Below are 20,235 nucleotides of genomic sequence, written 5' to 3'. Positions count from 1 at the left end.
TCCGGCTTGACGTTACATTACGGGACACCCTGTATATGTATATAAAAATTCCGTGAATCATTGTATTCTTGAATGAAACTTAGATTCATCCCTTAGAATTACCAAATTACGCGCATCTGTGTCATCAGGTCATCAAGTCTCCACTGCAGGAGCACGACCCTCTAATTCACCAGAGGCAAATGGAGGATTTGTCCTACACTCCCCACGCTGGCCAGACGGGCTGGCACGGGAAGAGTGGCCTGATTCTATTTTACTTTGCTAGAACCACACAGCACTTGTGTGCATGGACATATTTGTTTACGGGACTATTCCCACCTCTCGTTCCCACCGCTGCAACTCCTGTGTAGCCAGGATCTACAGCTTGACCGCCAATAACCCAACCAGTGAAGGCCAAGTTTGTCCCGGGGGAAAGTTAAACTGTCATTGGACCCGCAATGAAATTAATCAGAAGAACATAGGAGTTCGAAGTTAAGGTTCGATTTCCCTCCAGTGCAAAGCGGACGATAAATAATCATGAAATGAGTAGAAATAGTAAACTTCTCTATTAACCTGCACTTGCAGCATGGTAACCATTAACTGAAACAACATTTTAGAACTATAATGAGGTTATCCATTGAGTAAACAAATGTTTAAATGTATTTGCTTGCAGGTGCTGCGACCGACAGACCGGCTGACGTCCCTTCTGCCCACCATCGAGGAACAACACTACGCTGTCGACGCCACGCCCACGCGAAACAGGTGTGTACTGTTACTGTGTAGAATACTATTTTCACCCACGTGCACTTCAAGATATTGGCTGTATATCTATCTACAGGGTGTTAGGTAAATGGGTATATGAGCCGACACTAGCCCATGTTAACATGGTCGGTCATATAAATCGTATGGTGAAGTCAGAAAATTGATAGCTTCATTTTAATTATTTAAATTTTCATACAAATCGGATTTTATAAAATTTATTTTGTATGAAAATTAAATAAATAAAAATGATGATATCAAATTTCTGACTTCACTATACCATTTATATGACCTTGTTAACATGGGCTAGTGTCGGCTCATATACCCATTTACTTAACACTCTGTATATCTAATAAGGGCCTCGCCCACGGCGAATTTTTGTAGCGATGCAGTCGCGCTGCTGTAGCGCTAGTAGCGCGTTGGAATCACTTCTGTAGTGAGTTGCAATTAATGCGACTAAACGCGCGTTAGTAGCGATGCTGTCGAAAAAGTCGCCGTGGGCGAGGGCCCTAAATAAAAGCGAAATGTCACTCATCACGAAATCAGAAACTACAAGTGCTAGGAAGTCTCAAATTTTGCATGGGGGTTCCTTTTAAAACGTGGGTGCTCACTATAGTCTTTTTCACGTAAGATGATCCGTATGACACTTCAAGGTTATCCATATTACGCATACTACATATGCAGAATATTTTTGAAAAAATATTTGTATTTTATTAGCAATATAATAAAAAAAATAACTAGGTACCTTGTCTTGAAATATATAGTAAAATCTGAGTCTATTGATTATATTTTAATTAAATACGATGTAAAAATATTTTTTATTTAATGTACGCAATGTGTGAAACGGAATAGATTTAGTGCTGGGGTATTTCTTGTATAATAAAATCGATTATTTTCGCGGTTCATTAATCGATTGAACTGAATACTTAGTTATTAAAAACATCACAAAAATCAACTATATTTTTCGATTATTGACTTTAATAAACGCATTAAAAATAAATTAATAGTTTTTAATTTTAAGAAACAGAACCAGTACTTTTTAGGAATCGTTTTTTCGAACACGAACCATGAAATTTGAATATTATCAATAAAAAATTGTTACAATAATATTTGTTATTAAAAAAAAAACATGTTTTTTGTTAAATAACACCTATACAAAATATTTCTCTAAAAGTAGGTTTTACTAACTCTTCGAAAAAAATCGATAGATAAATCGCTATGGTTTAGTTATGTGACATCTCTAAATCTTTCAAACTCGAAACGTCATACGGATCATCTTAGGTGAATAAGTAAAATTTTATAAAAAAAAATAAAACCGACTCCAAAAAACCTACACTAAAAAAGTAGAAAAATAATTACTAATTACCTACTTATTTATTAGGACGAATTATTAATATTTATGTAGGTATACCATGATTGATACTTCTGGAGTCGGTGCCAAGATTATGAAACATGTAAAGTTTGCCTGCACCGACTCCAAAAGTATCAATCATGGTATACCTACATAAATATTAATAATTCGTCCTAATAAATAAGTAGGTAATTAGTAATTATTTTTCTACTTTTTTAGTGTAGGTTTTTTGGAGTCGGTTTTATTTTTTTTTATAAAATTTTACTTATTTCTTGCTTTTTAGTTAACTAATTATTACCTTGATGTTACCACTGAAGGTAGGTAGTACATTGAGACCATATTCTTCATGTCTAGTGTAAAATAATATTCCCTACAAAATAAATTGGTTCATAATCGGCGGACATATTGCGTATAAAAAAGTTCATCCCCAATTTTCCACCCTTGGGGGTAAAATATTTTCTTCAAATTCGCATGAAACCACCCTTTTGATAATACCTATGCAACAAAAAAATAATTGTTCAAATTGGTTTATAATCGGCGGAGATATTGCGTATAAAAAAGTTCATCCCCGATTTTCCACCCCTGGGGGTTGTTTTTTTTTTTATTAAATTTAAATGGGACCACCCTTGAGGTATTACCTATACGCTGAAAAAAGATTTGTTCAAATCGGTTCATAATTGGCGGAGTTATCGCGTAACAAACATAGAAAAAAAGAGAAAAAAAAAAAAAAAAAAAAAAAAAAAACATACGGGTCGAATTGAGAACCTCCTCCTTTTTTGAAGTCGGTTGAAAAGACTATAAGACGCGCTATTGCAAAATTCATCCCCTAAGGGGGTAAAACGGACGAAGTCGCGGGCGGCCGCTAGTTATATAAAATGACGTATTTTTCGCGTATACCTTTTAAGGATCCGAGAGAAAATAAAAAGTGTGCTTCGATAAATACTTCACACAAATAGCAGATTTCCTTTATACCTTATAAAAGTACGCCTTAGCGTCTTAGTAACATTTTTAACATCGCTAAGGTGTTATTCTCTGCCTTTTATAGGCCCTACAAAAAGTACCATAATCATAATATTTTTTTTAGGAGTTATCCTATCGTTGTGGGTTGCTGAACCCATCTTAAAGTTAAAAGAAATTATGCTAATTCTACATTATTTCTCAACAGAACTGGCAGTGAGAGCAGCGAAAGTGAAGACATGTCCGACTGGCCTCGGAGCCCCGTCCTACCCGTCTACTGCGACTAGCCACGCCACGTCACGTCACGCCACGCCACGTGTCACGAGTGTTTGCGCCGCCATACTCCGACTCAGATGTAAATATGTGTGAAATGGTTTTGATTTAAACAATTTGAATAGAATGTTATTTGATAAGTTAAGTATGATGTTTGCGCAAATGATTTTGGAAAAATCACAAAATAAAATGCATTTTTAACAACATCCAGCCAGTGCTGAGTAGAAGCAGCGCAAGAAACTCATGTCCGTTTTCAGTATCAAACCCTATTTCTAAGTGACCCCTATGGTAACACTTATCAGGAATTTTGTTTTCATAGGGATCACTTAAAAATTAGGGATTGATTTTGGTCACTTGTGATGTTGTCATCTTATTATAAAAGATAGTAAAAAAACTAGGGTTTCTCTATGGCCTTTTAAATTCAACTTTCTCTATCTTTAAATGTCTATGGAAATTGTTTAAATAGTCTATGGTGTGTGAATGTATGATCCCAATTTTGAACGAGTCAAAACTCCGTGATCAAACTTTCAATTTTTATACGAAAACGTTTTATGCGAGAGTTCGTATAATTATGCCACTTTGACATATCATGGTAGATTTAATAGCTAAATATATGATTATACTTTATATATTTAAATTGACATTTTTTATATTAATTCAGGCATTTAAATAAAATATTTTTCAAATAATACATATTGAAACATACTCTTTCATGAAACGTTTTTGTTAAATTTGATAACTTCAAGTGCTTAGAACCGGCGGGCATTTTTAATTTATATTTAGAAATATTAATTAGGTAATTTTTCTACATTTTAAAAGTGAAAAAAAAAAATACAAAAATGATCGGTGCAATTTTTTCAAAATTTTTGTTCAACAAAAAAAAATTAAAAATTGTTCTTTTTTGAGTATTATCGGGAATTTGGATACGCTGTACAAAATGTGTTTAGCGAAAATATTAATAAAATAATAACGGAATTTATTTTTGTACAGCGTATAAAATTCTTTTGTATGTTTGTTAGTGTTGTATTCAGAATATACGCCTTTTAATAACTGCGTATTTTAAATTATGACGAAAATATATGTTAAATGCTCTAGGTGACATCTTTTTTCGTCTTCTCAAATTCTGAATACAACAAATCGGTACTAAACTCATCGCATCGTAAGAAGTACTATATCGTTTTTTGGTTCAAAAAATGATATAAAAATCAGTTAACGCCACTAATTTGCGACTTGCGACACGATGCGATTAGTCGAGTGCGATTCTCCCAACGAGACGACGTTTGTTGTCGCACACTGGTAAAGCTTTATTTAAAATGATTAAGTTTCGTCTATAATTTGTAATTTTTAAGCTTGTTTTTTGATTTTTGAAATCGTTCGAGAGCATTCGTCGTCTTGTTAGAATTTAGTTCGTCCTGTGATGAGAAAAAAGTAAAAAAAAAATTAAAATAATATTCCATATTGTTTAGTTTGTAAGTCTCCTTCCTCTTCTATAAGAATTTGCAAGTTGTATTTTACCACCACAGAGTTGCAACTCTTTAAAAAACAGTTGCAAATCTGTGGCGGAAAGAAAAAATCAAGTCCACCGAAGTTTTTTTTTATAAAGTACATTGTATCAATAATTTTAGTATAATAATAATAAAAAAAAACAATTAATATATTTTCACCTTTAATTTGACTAACTCGTATTGAGTTTCCAAAATTTTCATTTTTATCCTTTCACATTTTTTTAGTAAGAAAAAGTATGTTGGCATTATTAATAATTTCATTTCTTTATTATTTTGTAGTTATAATAATTCTAATATTTGATACTTATTATATCTAGATTAATCAAAGAAATGACAAAAAAAATTACAAATCAATTAAAAAAAAGCCGAAAAAAATGATCTCAGGTAATATTTTTCATAGGTCGCGTAAAACTTCATAACTAGAAAAAAAATACAAAAAAATATTTTTCAATGTTTGAAATAATATTTTTTCTTACGCAAATAAGAAGTGTATGTGTGTTTTTGTTTTATTTGCATTTTCATGTATTTCTTTTTATTTTACTTTCCTTTTTGCTTTTTTGTATTTCTCAATAAGCGTAAAATAACGAAGGAAGTGTAAGTGAATGGTTTTTTCTAAGGGAATGTGTGTTAAAATAGAAAATCAGCAATCTCTGTGATACATAATTATCATCAAAATCCCATTTTCCATCATGAATATTTTGTAAGTGATTTTGTATGTGAAAATCTAAGAAAAAAAATACATACTAATTGGAGCAGATATTTTATTTTTTTCAGTTTCACAAAAAATGTATTCGTTTTGTTATCAAAGTTCTTGTAAAAGTATTTTGATTTTTTCAATTAAAAATCTCTGTTCCAATTCGTATGCGAATGTCATCAGATATTTTATAAAACGTCATTTGGGAGATACGTTTAAAAGTTTAATAAAATCACTAGGGATTTATCATTCTTCGAATTGTATTCAGTAAGTTGACAGTTTGTGGCCTCAGTTTAAAACATTAGCCTTCTTTCTGCAGTCGAGTAAACGTTCAATACTTTGTATGCCAACGAATTTAACATTGTTGATTTATCAATTAACTACTGAAAAATATACAGTCGTGTTTAGTGTTTAGCCAATTTTTGAACCTTTAGCGTAATTAAATGTTGAACTAGTCCTACATTTTTAATTGTAAAGTTTTAAAAACAATTATTTATACCCAAACTTGAGGCCTATCAAATAGTGCAAGTCTCGAATCAAACTTTAAAAGCACAATTTAATGATAAAAAATCGTTTTTGATGATGTTTTTGCAAATTGTCAACTTTTCCTGCATTTAGCGTTCTATAAAACTATTTGTATCGGTAATGTGTGTGCACGTCTACAGATTGGCACAAACGTAAGAATGTATCTTATTTGTAACAGGCATAAGGCATGATTTTGAAGATTTCGAGTTCAATCAAATCGCGTGTGAATTTCATTCGTACGAAAGTTGGTATTTCGAGGTCCTAAAATTTTGTCTGTGCTTGACACCATCTGTTTATAATAAGCATTCGTGTAGAAATGGTCAAAATGTAAATAAATATTTGAATGAAATTTCAAATTTAAATCAACCTAAAAGGCTTAAAAAGTCCTGCCAAGTTCAATATTCTTTTACATTCTTGGCCAATTCTTATTCTTAATTTTAAATCTACTTATTTGTTAAAATGGTCAAAACTTAATTGTAACTACTTAATCGACCCATATTGGGTCAATCGACCGGTTGTGTACGAACATGTATGAAATGTGTGTTTGTGTCAATTTGTTGACGCTATGTGTATTGTACGATAGCTTGCTGTGGTGTACGAGTTAATCTGAAATCTCGAATTGATGAGAATAAAAGTTGGGACTCTTATTTTTGTGTTTTTCTTAACACCTTATGCAATACAGCCCCTACAGACCAAATGTCTATTAGGCTTCAAAAATAATTTAGCAGTACCTACTAATATCTGTTAGATCAGTGTTTTTCAATCTGTGTGTCTCAAGCATCTATAGGAGGTCACGAGAGGTCGTAAAAACTAGTTCAGTAAAAAAACAGTAAAGTTTTAAAGATTTATTAGAAATCTAAATGCAAATGCGTACCTAAATGTTGTATGGATTGAAGTATTCGGTCCAGGTAGTTTTTCATGCATTTTATAATGTTACAAAATGCAACATTATAAAATGCTGAAAAAAAAAGCGAACGGTTGGGTCGCAAAATATTTTTTCATACCAGGGGAATTCATCCTAGGGGGGGCCGTGTCATGAAAAAGGCTGAAAAACACACTGTGTTAGATAATACACGGCATTAGGTAAATAAACTAGCTAGCTCTTAGCATTAAAGGCTACTTAGGTACTAGCACAATAAATATAGTTTACTAGCTGGCCAGATAGCCTGCTGAACGGAGATTTCATTTCTCTCACTAAAGTTGATAAGAATCTGCATCATAATACCGCATAGTAGTCGACTGCGAGTGAGAGCAAAACAGGTTATGTAGGTACACAAACTAACATAAAACCGATAAAAACACGTGCATTTTTTTAAGTAGGTACCTAATTCGAATTTGAGTCTTGGGGAAGGTGTCCTACATAAAACAAAAGACCTACCTACAAAATGTATTTTCACACTAAACAGGTTATCCAGTCTTTTGAAGACAGATAAAAGTCGTAAAGCTATTTATTTTCTGCAAATTTTTAAAAAGCGCTTTTACACAACCCAGTTTTACTTTCACCCTTCCACTAGCCACATAATAAATTCGTCAACATTTTTCTAAGTCCCAATTTCGAAACTTCGGCTGTCGGAAACTTATTTTTCAAACTTCTCTTTTTTGATCGCTGTTTATTGCCACTATCGTGAATAAATTAATGTCATTTTTAGTGCACCCCCTTTGTGACACCCCTACCCCTACTACTGCTAATAAACTAGGTTTGTTTTAGAGCAGGAATAAAACAAGCATTCAAACATTACAACAATTTATTATGTAAAAACAAATGTCAATTCTTATAACGGTTTTCTTGATTCCAAAATGGAGGTAATTAAAAACTTCAATGGCTTAAATGTAAATTTTATTACAAATTATTCATAATAATTACCTACGTTTTTATTTTCGTATTTGATCGAAGCTACAAAATCTCAAGTTTAAAGAAGTTATACATTTATATTTATTATGCATTTACGTATATCATCGACAAAAGTTACTCCACAACTTCACATAATTATGCGATTTTGACTATTATGTTGGTTTTCAAAATCCGTATAAACTCGAGTTCATGTTAATCTATATCAAAACTTAATTCTAGCCAACTATTTGTAAATCTTTTCATAACAATCATTACATAGCACCATTTATTGAAAAATTAAATCACAACATTTTTGTTCTTTCAAAATTCAAGCAATATCAACCTCCGACAATATCTTCGATCCAAAAATATATTTCAAAAACTTAATTATTAATTCATTAATCAATACTTATATTAATGACTTAAAATAATGATGCCTATTTACAAGACTTGATCAAATATATTTTTTGACGTAATTTTTTGATCAAACAGGTAACGAATTTTAAAATGGTGGGCATGTCGGTCGAATTTTAAATAAAACTAAATACTAACACGCGGTTCAGATCGTTATAAATGCAGAGATCAAAACTAAACCAAAAAAACCGTGTGATGAAAGTGAATAAAATGAAAAAAATACATCCTAAATAAGAAAAACATACACTATGTTATGTTAATGCATTTGGACTCCTGGATGAATCGATATTCAAGGAGTTTTCATAATTTTTCATTTCAAACAATGTGATCTAATAATATTATTTCTGGATATTTTAACTTTAAAATATCCGGGACCTATAGTATTCGCGCCAATATTTTTAAAAATTGTTTTTATAACAATAAGAAAAAACAATTGAAACAAATACAGTAACTTTTTTGCCTAAAGATAGGCACATCATACATAAGGCATAGACAAATTTTTATTTCTTCTTTTTACGTTTTGCATGATTGCAAGTTTATTAGCGCGAACTATGCTTCGTACTATTTTACGTAAGGCTGATTAAATATCACCTTTTATACATAAATGTATAAAAAAAACTGTCATTTTATACAGTTCATCTAAATTCTAAAATCATGATTGACATGGCTTACTAAATTATAAACGTACACACGAGTTTATAATTGAATCAAAATATACATACATAACACAACGCCTAAATACGAATACAAATAATTCGAAATTAATAAAATCCATAATTGAATAAAGACTCGAGAGAAAAACTATGGAATCACCTTTATGTTCCGAGCGGTCTTAGAAACAAAATTACTAATAGAAAATAAATAAAAATGGTACCGTTTTGAAGGTCTATTATAAACTTGAAATTGATACCTACCAAAGATACATACATAGTCATTCAGTACTTAAGATCGGAACAATACAATGGGGTGATTCCATACTTTTACTCGTAAGTATATTATTATTATGGATCTGAAAAATCTTAACAGCTATGAAATTTTAATTTTTGTTTTAATCTCAATTTATAAGGCACTAACATCTGTTAAGAAACGTTTTATATTCGTAATACATATCAACTTATTCTAGCAACAACCTTTCCTTATTTTATAATTTTGTCTATGAAAGACTCAAATTGTTAGTAAAGTGATTAGAAAAATATATTTACAACACAAAATGATTGCTTTTTCAAGAAAACTAAGGCCGAGTTGCACCACCTTAATTTAACCGTGACTAAAACCTTACCGGTGTTTTTTGAATGGAGTTGGATAGACTTGACGTTTGTTAAAGTTAAAGTAAGATGGTGCAATCGAGCCTAATTTATTTTTCCAAAATTTACTAATTTAAAAATCTAACGATTTATTCGTCTCCATACAGTTAAAATACGTCATATTTTTTATGTAAAAAATAACTAATTTTACAGTGCGTAGTCAAAATTTATCTTTTATGTTTGATTTGAAAACGGAGCCTACAAATATGTACTTTAGTGCTCTAAAAATACGTGTTAGTATTAAAAATAATTGTCATTGGACCATGCATTATATTTATTAAGACAGTGCGAATTCGTACTAAAATTGTCTGTAGAAATCGCATGAAAAGTGTTAATTTTTCTGACGAATTCGCACCGATAACTAAATGTAATACAACAAAATTTATGTACAATTTGATGAGAAAAATCTATTCATCCAATTCAGTATTGATTTATGCAGTTTTAAATCGTGTACTTTTCATTTACTTATAATGTGTTAATTTCGTTTTTATCTGAAGGTCACTAAAATCTGCAAATCGTGTTAATTTTGTGGTATCAGTCTACAAGCTTATTTAAAACTCTTTTTCGTGTTAGTTAATAAAGACAAAACTATTTGTGGATGGTTCTAAAATGAATGTAGGTATCATATGTTTCTTGCATCAACTTTATAATTCGAGACAGATTGATTACAAATAGAGTTGTATGTTCCTGTGTCTTATTTTGCTTTTGTTGGCTGTTTTTGAGTTTCCTTAAAGGCAGTTTTTAAAACACCCTGGGGTCCAAAGCAAGTTATCCATGCGACAAATCGCTCGACACTCTGTGCGTGTTCGAATGCACAATATTTTTTATCACCATTTCATTTTGTAACACCAGTTTTGTCTCGAATTAAAAACTACAATTATTGTACCTCGAAATAGTGTTCTAGAATTGTACATTGAAAAAGAGTTTTAAAATCTTACAGTATTCGACAAAACTTGAAAAGTTTTAATATGTATTGATAGTAGCGTCCTCCTGTCACTGTCTTCTTTGGGATACTTCAGTGTTACAGCTACAAAATACCTTTTTTACTTTTTTAGACATATGATTGACATGTTGGTGTGCTTTTCATTGATGAATTCTTCAATTTAACGGCATTTCTTGAGAAATTCCAGCACTTCAGTAGGATATCCATCTCTTACTTGAGACTTGGTTGCTGATCGCGCATACTCGAGAGGCGTCGTCGAGCTGTGGAAGAAATGTAAATAAATAAATAAAATAATAGATTATTTAGGATTATGTATGTCTATCAACGTTAATAAGCACAGCCAATCTGGGCAACATCAGTATAATATTGGCCCAAAATCAAAATATATGTAACTCAAAGGTGACTGACTGACATAGTGATCTATCAACGCACAGCCCAAACCACTGGACGGATCGGGCTGAAATTGACAATCGAAAATTAAGATGTTATGACGTAGGTACTAGGCATCCGCTAAGAAAAAAAAATACAAAATTCCACCCCTAAGGGGGTAAAACGGGATCCACCTGTACGAAGTCGCGGGCGGCCGCTAGTAATAAATAAAAGCGAAAAAATACTATCAAAATTCGCATTTATTTTTATTTTGGGCTGGGTAAAGTCAATCTTTACTGTAACTAGACTCAACAATATGAGGTAGTTGACTGCTTTTCATAACGCCATTCTTCCATCTATAGACTAAAGTCTGGTCCCCGAGCACGTAGAATTTTGTCCAATGACCCCAAGCTACCCATCCTTATCGTTCGCGCATAATTATGTTGCTGTCGCGCTCGCACACTGACTGCGGGCGCCCGTCGCACAGTAGTCGCGATAATACGCGCGAGAGATAAGGATAGGTAGGTAGCTTGGGGTCATTGGACAAAATTCTACGTGCACGTATTGATTTTTAGCAAAACATGCAGTCGAATTTGAGAAGTTGTCTCGAAATTATTGATACAACTACCAAAATTATATTACTTAAATACGTACCACATGTTAGGTGTGTGCGCCAGTTTCTTCCACACCTTTCTGTCGACGTGCTTGAACAGAACCATGATGAGCTTTAAGTCACAGTCCTTGGAGTTGACCGCCATGTGAACAGGGGTATCACCCGCTTTTGAGTCCTGTGAGATAAGCAATGTAATTATTATTTATTGAATCGGGGTATTTTCGAACGAATCGTAGGACACATCGTGTAAGGACGAAGCAGACTTATTAACCCGGAAACGGATCGTAACCGCGTCAACTCGAGGCGGCCAGTATTCTCTGTATGAAACTTCATACTGCAACGCACACCCGCACCGTAACGTAAACGCCTCGCCTCGCGGTTGACAGCGCGCGAAAGGCGATGACAGCTCGCGAAAAACGATACCGTGTTGATCCCTTTCCCAGTTGATAAGTCTGCTATGACCTTCATTTTCTTTGTAGTCTACACGAAAAATGAGCATGTCATCTAGATAAGCATTTCAACTAATTACCATTATCTCAAGTTCTATCAATGCTTATTGTTTTTGTAGTCTGCATGAACAAAAATTACAATATTATCTAGATAATAATCGGTAAATAAATAATCTTTTACCTATTTCAATTAAACGCTATTGCATTATCTTATCTTTCGTTTTATAATTCCACCACCACTGATGTCTTTGTAGTCTACATGAAAAAATTAGCATGTTGTTTAGGTAGTCATTTTAACTAATTAGAAAGAAAGAAAGAAAAGTATTTATTCGATGCAAGTACAATTAATTACCATTATGTCAAGTTCTATCAATGCAACATTTATTGTTTTTGTAGTCTACACGAAAAAAATAGCACGTCATCTAGATAGCCATTTCAACTTAACGCCACTATCTTTCGTTCTATCATTACACCTCAATGTCTCTCTAGCCTACATGAAAAAAACAGCATATCGTCCAGATACACAATTTCAACAATTACCATAATCTCGAGTTCTACCAAAGCCACAGTGATCTGGAACTCACCCCTTGCCATAAGTCGGCTCCGGCGTGCTCTAGTAGCACGTGCGCGATGTGTAGACGCGGGCGCGACGCGCTGTGCTCGCTGCACGCCACGTGCAAAGCCGAAGACCCTATCGATACACATAAGGAACATGATAAAATTATCTATACAGGGTGGAAATTTGTAATGCCACCTGGAGGGAAAGTACTCTTAATACTGTAGATACAAAATTTTACTGAAAGAAAACATTCCTTTATTTTTAAAAAGAAAGAGAACTGCATTCAAAGTTTTTCGAAAATTTTTCGAAAATTCACAACCATACGAGTACCATACAATTTTCTGTACATAATTAAAATAATTTAAGATTCCATGCCCCGGCTTCCCCCCCCATAAGTCAAGTAAGTCAAGATTTCATGGTACATATTCCTTTCATTTGATTTATCAAGTTTGTTAGAGAGATTTCATCCTTATACTAAAAACCCTAACGATCGATGCAATAAAAATACAGGGTGTAGTAATTTTTAACAGATTTTAGTTGGTTCGATTCCCGGGTGTGGCAAGCAAATTTTTTGAATGCAGTTCTATTTCTTTTCAAAAATAAAGGAATGTTTTCTTTGAGAGAAATTTTCTACCTACAATATTAAGAGTACTTTCCCTCCAGGTGGCATTACAAAATTCCACCCTGTATATGAATTATTATTACAGACAGGGTAGCAAAAAGGTAATAGGCAAAGTAAGGCTTGAATGAAAAGAGGCTGGTTCCATCCATGTTTATTATTAGGCGATAGGAGGATGTTTTGCAACCAGATGACGTCATAGTTTACTACATAAAATCTCAGTTTATAGGAAGTATATGAAAATTATTAGGCCAGGGGTCGGCAACCAGCAGATCGCATGCCGAATTCGGCTCTTTTAGTGTCAAGAGCGGCGTTTCAGTTTTTTAAAACCCTTGAAAGCCGGTGTGTACGCTGCTTAACCACGGGGATCGTCAAATAAAAAAAATGTGGCTCTTTCGTTTCAACCAAATGCGTTCCACTGATGCAAAGACTCATCGAAGGTTTTCTCAACGATCGGCTTTTTAAAACTGGAAAATTGTAGTAATTGTTAACTTTTCTATTTTAAAAGGTTGCTGGCCCGCTAGGGTATCTAGTTCTCAACTCACCGTCGGCATTGACGTGGTGTATCCTGAACAGCGGCAGCAGCGTCGCGTCGTCGCGTCGTACGAGCTCGGCCAATGCGTCGGCGCAGGAGTCGCCACGACGCGCGCAGGCTGTCACCAGGGTGTCGCCTTGCGCGTCCACCTGTGGACGAATAAAATAATCTGTTGTATAAAAGCGAAAGGTCACTGACTGACTCACTCATCACGAAATCTCAGAAACTACAAGTGCTAAGGGTTCCTTTTAGGATTATGCAAAATTCAATCCCTAAGGGGATAAAACGAGGTCCACGCGTAAGAAGTTGCGGGCGGTAGATAAACGCGAAATACCACTCACTGTTTAATCACGAAATTTCAGAAACTATACCACCTACAAACTTGAAATTTGACAGGTAGGTTCCATATAGGGTGAAGGCATCCGCTAAGAAACGAAACTCCACCCCTAAGGGGGTAAAACAGGGGTTGGAATTCCACGCGTACGAAGTCGCGGGCGGCCGCTAGTACGTTAATAAATGTTAAGGCGGAGACAAAACTCAAAAAAAATGCCAGTTAAAGTGCTCAATCTGGGTACCAACTTTATTGAGTTTGTTCCGGCGTTTCTTCTCAGCACTTGCCATATGTTTGTCTCGAAGCGCTGGTAGGGCCCAAAAGATAAGGAGACATGTAAAGTGCCCCATAAGGGCTACCTTTTTCTTTTTTTATTATTTTCTATTGACGTTCATAAGTGCCACTTGTGGTCTAAACTGAATAAATATTTTTGATTTTGATTTTGATTTTGATTGGAAGTGTAATAAATACTAAAAACTACAGCTATGAAGTGACTCTTGGATTGCTCAAACAAGGGAGTGCAAGTGTGGTTTTGTTCCCCAGTCGACGAAGCACATGATGCGTGCCCTAACAACTGCACGCAGGAAGATTTAATAAAGGCTACTGACAACGCCACTCTTGTAGCGGAGTTTTGGGCTGACACTGAGTAGGTTTGTTGTCGACACGTCAAGAAGAAGATAGGACTGTTTAGGAAGAAGCATGGCAGGGCAAGCTATGTTTCGAAAGGCACCACAATATTAGCCAAAGAACTAAAAAATGCCACGAAAATAAAACTAAATTACATTGTTACTTTAAGGAAAATTATAGTAAAATATTCATGTATTTTTGTAATAATTCTTTTATCTAATCTTGTAAATATAATATGATAAAATCTACTTAAGAAGATAGTTTAATCTCAGTGATCTAAACATTTACCTACTTCACTTTGCAATCATAGATCAATCATATCGTAACCCCTCATAGATTCCCTTGACATGAGCTGTCAATTACGGAATATAGGGATTTCCCAAGCCCTATTTATTTAAGAATATTTTCCTTTTTTACCGTCATTTTATTTGAATTTAAAAAATTAGAGATCGATAAAATCAGTCAAGCCCTACTTGAGTTATAGGTCAGGGTCTCTCAATCTTTCGGCTCCACGAACCCCTGTTAAAGTTGCCAGGTGATAGCGGACCCCTTAACTAGCTAATTATCCCCCCTCCCCCTAAAGAAAATAATAAAATTGATTATTGATGACATTGATGAATAATGTTTTAATTTCAATTTTCAAAATATTAATGTGGTGGGTGTGCTTGTTTCTAGAAGCAAACGGAGTAAAATTTTGGACAATTGTAATTGTGTCACCATTACGTAAATCTTGTTGCGAACCCCGTACCGTCGATTGGCGAGCCCCTAGGGGTTCGCGTACCCCACTTTGAGAAACGTTGATGTAGGTAACTAAAGTTTTGTTTTGCCTGTTAATGTTACATCATTTCCAATTTTATGACTACCGAGAACAGTTGAAACAATTAAGATCTTTTATTATTTTAGACACGTTACAACTCAAGGTCTACGTACATTTGCGTCTTAAAATATATTTCCTTTCATATGAAACATGAGTGGCATATCAATTAATGCAGAATAAAATATGTCAATGTTAAGTAAATTTTTTGTGCAAAATACAAACAATCATATGCCCCTGATTAATTTCGTTGCGGGTCCAATGACAGTTTAACTTTCCCCCGGGACAAACTTGACCTTCACTGGTTGGGTTATTGGCGGTCAAGCTGTAGATCCGGGCTACACAGGAGTTGCAGCGGTGGGAACGAGATGTGGGAATAGTCTCGTAAACAAATATGTCCATGCACACAAATACAGTGTGGTTCTAGCAGAGTAAAAAAGGACTACCCTCACTCTTTCCCGTGGATGTCGTAAGACTTAGGGACAAATATGCGAACATCAGGCCTCCCCAACCCGTCTGGCCAGCGTGGGGAGTGTAGGACAAATCCTCCATTTGCCTCTGGTATATTAGAGGGTCGTGCTCCTGCAGTAGATACTAAAGGACCTGATGATGACACAGTTGCGTGTAATTTGGTAATTCTAAGGGATGAATCTAAGTTTAATACAAAAATACAATGATTCACTGGATTTTTATATGAATACTTTAAAGTTGCGTCATATTGCTTAGTTGTGCGTTGTCTTTCCTCTTTTGTTACATTTTACCTCCACGTAGATGATCATGATAGTATATTATGTAGGAAGCTATTATACTAATATAAAGATAAGAAAACAAGCTGTACAGAATACAAGGCCTACTTTAAAATTCTACCAAAACTTTGCACTATTTGTATAATATGTCAAGGCTTTCATATTTTTCGTGAGTTTTATTCCCGTTTTCACAATCAATCCCTAATTTTTAAGTGACCCATATGAAAACAAAATTCCTGTTATGTGTAACCATAGAAGTCACTTAAAACCGGCCAAGTGCGTGTCGGACTCACGCACAAAGGGTTCCGTACCATTGATTTATGATTTTTTTCTTTTTTAATTTCATTAATCAAGAGAAAACGGACAGACGGACAGACAGACAGACATGACGAATCTATAAGGGTTCCGATTTTTGCCATTTGGCTACGGAAACCTAAAAATCAGGACAGTCTTTTGAATAAAAATAGTTCAGTTTTTTTTTTACTTTGTATTTACACCTTTCGTTCATTCGTTCGTTTCAGCCAAATGACGTCCACTGCTGGACAAAGGCCTTCCCCAAGGATTTATTCAACTACCGGTCCTGCGCTGCCTGCATCCAGGCGCTCCGCGACCTTCACCAGATCGTCGGTCCACCTAGTGGGAGGCCTACCTACAGTAGGTTTTCTTTTTTAGTCCGTATTTGCCCTCTTAATATTTATATTTATGAACCCTCCTTCTGGCGCAGAATGTACTGCTATCAATTCGCAAATTACGTTTGGCATACATAGGTTTGGCGTTTGGCATTAAGCTATCTTATTTATCAATTATAGATTAGTCACAGCAAGTAGATTTCTTCAGAAATATTATGACTTCACATCCGATTGTTATTTTATTTTAATATTTGATTTTAAATCTTTGTTGATTTTGGGTGCAACAAACAAATTAATCTTTGCTTGCATTATAAATGCGAAATTAACTGTTTCACAAACAAAATTGATTATTTTTGGCGATAAGAGTAACAATAATTATAAGTAATTAATATTTTTATCTGTATTAAAAGATAAAATAAGTATATTGTAGATTAACGCCCGTATTCACAAACGATGCTTGCATATTAAGTGAAGCAGCAAATCGAACGCACAGCGTTGAATAGAGCTCTGTGATTGGTTCTTGTGTCACCCTGTGCCCACGCTCACTGTGAGACCTCATAGTAATGTTTGTGAATACAGGCGTTAATTTCCTTCGTAAGCTATCTCCCAGGTCTACTCAACCTTCACTGGTTGGCTTTTATAGGAGGAAAACTGTAGATTCTGGATGTACAGGAGTTGCAGTGGTAAGAACGAAAAAAATGGGATTAATCCCGCAAAAGAACATGGAATAAAAAATTGTTTAGAGAACAGACTACAGATTTTTTATCGGATGACAGTTGGTTGGCTTCTAAGGCGAGAGTGAATAGGCACTTACAGGGCAGATATGTACCATCCTAGACTGCATCCCACTTAACACCAGGTGCGATTGTGGTCAAATACCTGCCTTGTTATGCATAAAAAATATTCAAGTAAGTATTGATATGTCAAAACAATATTACAACTTTAACAAAGGATAATACCGAGTTAGATATTAAAAATTCATTTATTCAATAACAAATGACAGCTACAGGACTCATTGCTCTGACGTAGAGTTGACAAGATGGCGGACGCGTCCTCTAAAGGCGCAAGTACACTATGCAGGAAACTGGCCAAGACGTATTAGTGTGAACACCATCTCGGTTAATTTCTCTTTCACCCACCCGTGCGTCGCCCATACTTCGGTGCGGGCTAGCTCTTTGACTCGGACAATTTCAGCATAGTGTACTTGCGCCATAATAACGGATTAATATGCACACACTACACTGGTCGAAGGCTTGCCAATACACATAACAATTCATCACTGACAATGCTTTTCCTAGATGTTTTCCTACAATGTCTTAAAGTAGATAGTTTGTAAGCGTCTTTAATAAGAATTGGCGCATTATACAAATAATATGAATGTGGTCGACTTTCCAATTAAAATTAATTTTAAAGTTCGTTCGTTTCAGCGAACGACGTCCACTGCTTGGCAAACTTGATTTCCACAACGACACTTCCCGCGACCTTTAGAGTAGGCGCACACCGATTTTTAGTTGGCCGATAGTTGTGCCCGATTTCAAATTGTATGAAGAATCGGCCAAATCGAATCGGCGTAGTGTGCGCACTCCCATACATGCCCATACTGATCAACTGCCCGACTAAACTATCGGCCGACGAAAAATCAACGGTGTGCGCCTACTCTTACCGTCGGTCCACCTAGTGGGGGGCTTGCCCATACTACGTCTTCCGGCCTGTGGTCGCCACTAGAGAACTTTTCTGCTCCAGTGGTCACCAGCTCTGCGAGCTATGTGCCGCGCCCACTGCCACTTGATTTTAGCTATGTCGGTCACTTTTGATTCGATTCTCATTCGATCACGCAACTTTCAATTATGAGTGCTAAGTAATTTAGAAGAAAGACAGTTACGTTTAAAAAGTCTATTTTACTCCGCTATAATAGCGAAAGACTTAATTAAAGAAAAACTTAGGTCTGCTATAGCCTTAGGCTGAGTTGCCCTTACCTTTAACCGTAACCATAACTTCAACCGCTGTTTTTGTAGGTACTTGACATTTGTTATAGGTAGTTAAAGTTGGTGCAACCATGGGTTAGTTTGGGACCAGATCAACTAGATGGCGCAATATAAAAATGTCCAAGGGGTTTTTTATTATCTGACTACGTACTTCCGAATGCAGTCACTCCATGTCATTATCAATATCAATAAAATCGATATGAATCATCAACGTAACTCAAAATATAAGATAAGATAGTAATAACCTTTATTGCAGTGGAAAGGACTTTAGCGATTAAAATGTTATTTTTGGATCACAAAATGTTGATCGTCGGTAGAAATTTTGATGATGTTGACCAAAGTAATTTATTAGGATTGATAGGAAAGCTAGGAAACGTTGAACTACAAAATATTATACTTAAAGGTTATGGATATGTAGTTTCGGTTATGGATACGGTTACGGATATAGGAATAATATTATACCGGTTTCGGTTACGGTTACGGATATCTGTGCTTTAGAATGCAATTTGCAATAGTTGTCCAACACGGTTTATTCATGACTTTACATCGAAGAAAAAGTAATAAAAAAAATAAAAATTGATACTAGATGGCATTATAAAGGTAAATCAGGCTGTTATGCCTTTACATATTATAATGCTATACAAAAAACAATTTAAACTGCCTACATCCGAAACTATTAGAAACTTTTGAATCGGTTACAGTTACGGATATCCATAACATCCCTGCTTAAAGGTAGCTGACAGGTGTGCATATCAGACTTGGTAGTTAGTATATTTATTGCAAAATTATCCTATACAAATATGTACATAAGAATGCTGAGGCTGAGTACATAAGAAGTGATGTACTATGTCCCTTACCTCGTGGAAGACAGAGTCCTTTCCCTCAGTAAGCGCAGGGTTGACGCGCACAGCCGTGCGGACGCACTGCACGAGGTATCGCGTCAGAAGCGGGCGCTGCGGGCACCTCAGCACGGCGGATTTTAGAAGGTTCAGCCCTGGAACAAAATGTACAGTTTATTAAAATTGTCCTTATCACGTCATTAGGTCATTTACGCCCATTATTTCCCATATTTAATCCTTGTTCAAATCCGGTGGGCTGAGTGTGAGTTAACTTTAAACGCGTTAAAAAAATGTGTGAAAATTTTAGTTTTTGAACGTTTCCCGCTAGGGGCGCTGTACAATCCGTCATATATTTAATGTGAGCGCATTTGATGAAAACTCACACTAGGCCCTCTGATTTCAACTATCAAAATAATTTGAATCAGTTTTCGATCAAATATCCATATTTTTTATGCGTTTACACTTTAATATTTTTTAAATAGTCTTATGAGCAATATGAAAATGTAAAAACATCGAAAGCCGCAGATATTTTGATCAAAAACATATTGAAACATGACAATTGATGGGCGGATTAGGATGAGGATTGGG

General features: G+C 34.9%; 2 protein-coding genes across 2 annotated transcripts in view; one reads left to right on the top strand and one right to left on the bottom strand.

Annotated features, from left to right (window-relative positions):
• Positions 1-6,687, top strand: part of LOC135085332 (cyclin G) — a 37,677-nt gene extending 30,990 nt beyond the window's left edge. Inside the window, exons 10-11 of the mRNA XM_063980108.1 lie at positions 650-738; positions 3,252-6,687. Coding sequence (XP_063836178.1) covers positions 650-738; positions 3,252-3,330 — 168 coding nt within the window. The 3' untranslated portion in view covers positions 3,331-6,687. The remainder of the gene's footprint in view (positions 1-649; positions 739-3,251) is intronic.
• A 1,080-nt stretch (positions 6,688-7,767) lies between these two features.
• Positions 7,768-20,235, bottom strand: part of LOC135085204 (uncharacterized) — a 54,338-nt gene continuing 41,870 nt past the window's right edge. Inside the window, exons 6-10 of the mRNA XM_063979957.1 lie at positions 19,666-19,802; positions 13,687-13,825; positions 12,548-12,654; positions 11,556-11,689; positions 7,768-10,792 (exon numbers count right to left, since the gene is read on the bottom strand). Of these exons, the coding sequence (XP_063836027.1) occupies positions 10,693-10,792; positions 11,556-11,689; positions 12,548-12,654; positions 13,687-13,825; positions 19,666-19,802 (617 nt within the window). The 3' untranslated portion in view covers positions 7,768-10,692. The remainder of the gene's footprint in view (positions 10,793-11,555; positions 11,690-12,547; positions 12,655-13,686; positions 13,826-19,665; positions 19,803-20,235) is intronic.

Source organism: Ostrinia nubilalis, chromosome 28 (assembly GCF_963855985.1).
Source record: "Ostrinia nubilalis chromosome 28, ilOstNubi1.1, whole genome shotgun sequence".
Lineage (NCBI taxonomy): Eukaryota > Metazoa > Arthropoda > Insecta > Lepidoptera > Crambidae > Ostrinia > Ostrinia nubilalis.
The sequence above is the reverse complement of the archived record's forward strand: the minus strand, read 5'-3'. Positions and strand labels throughout refer to the sequence as shown.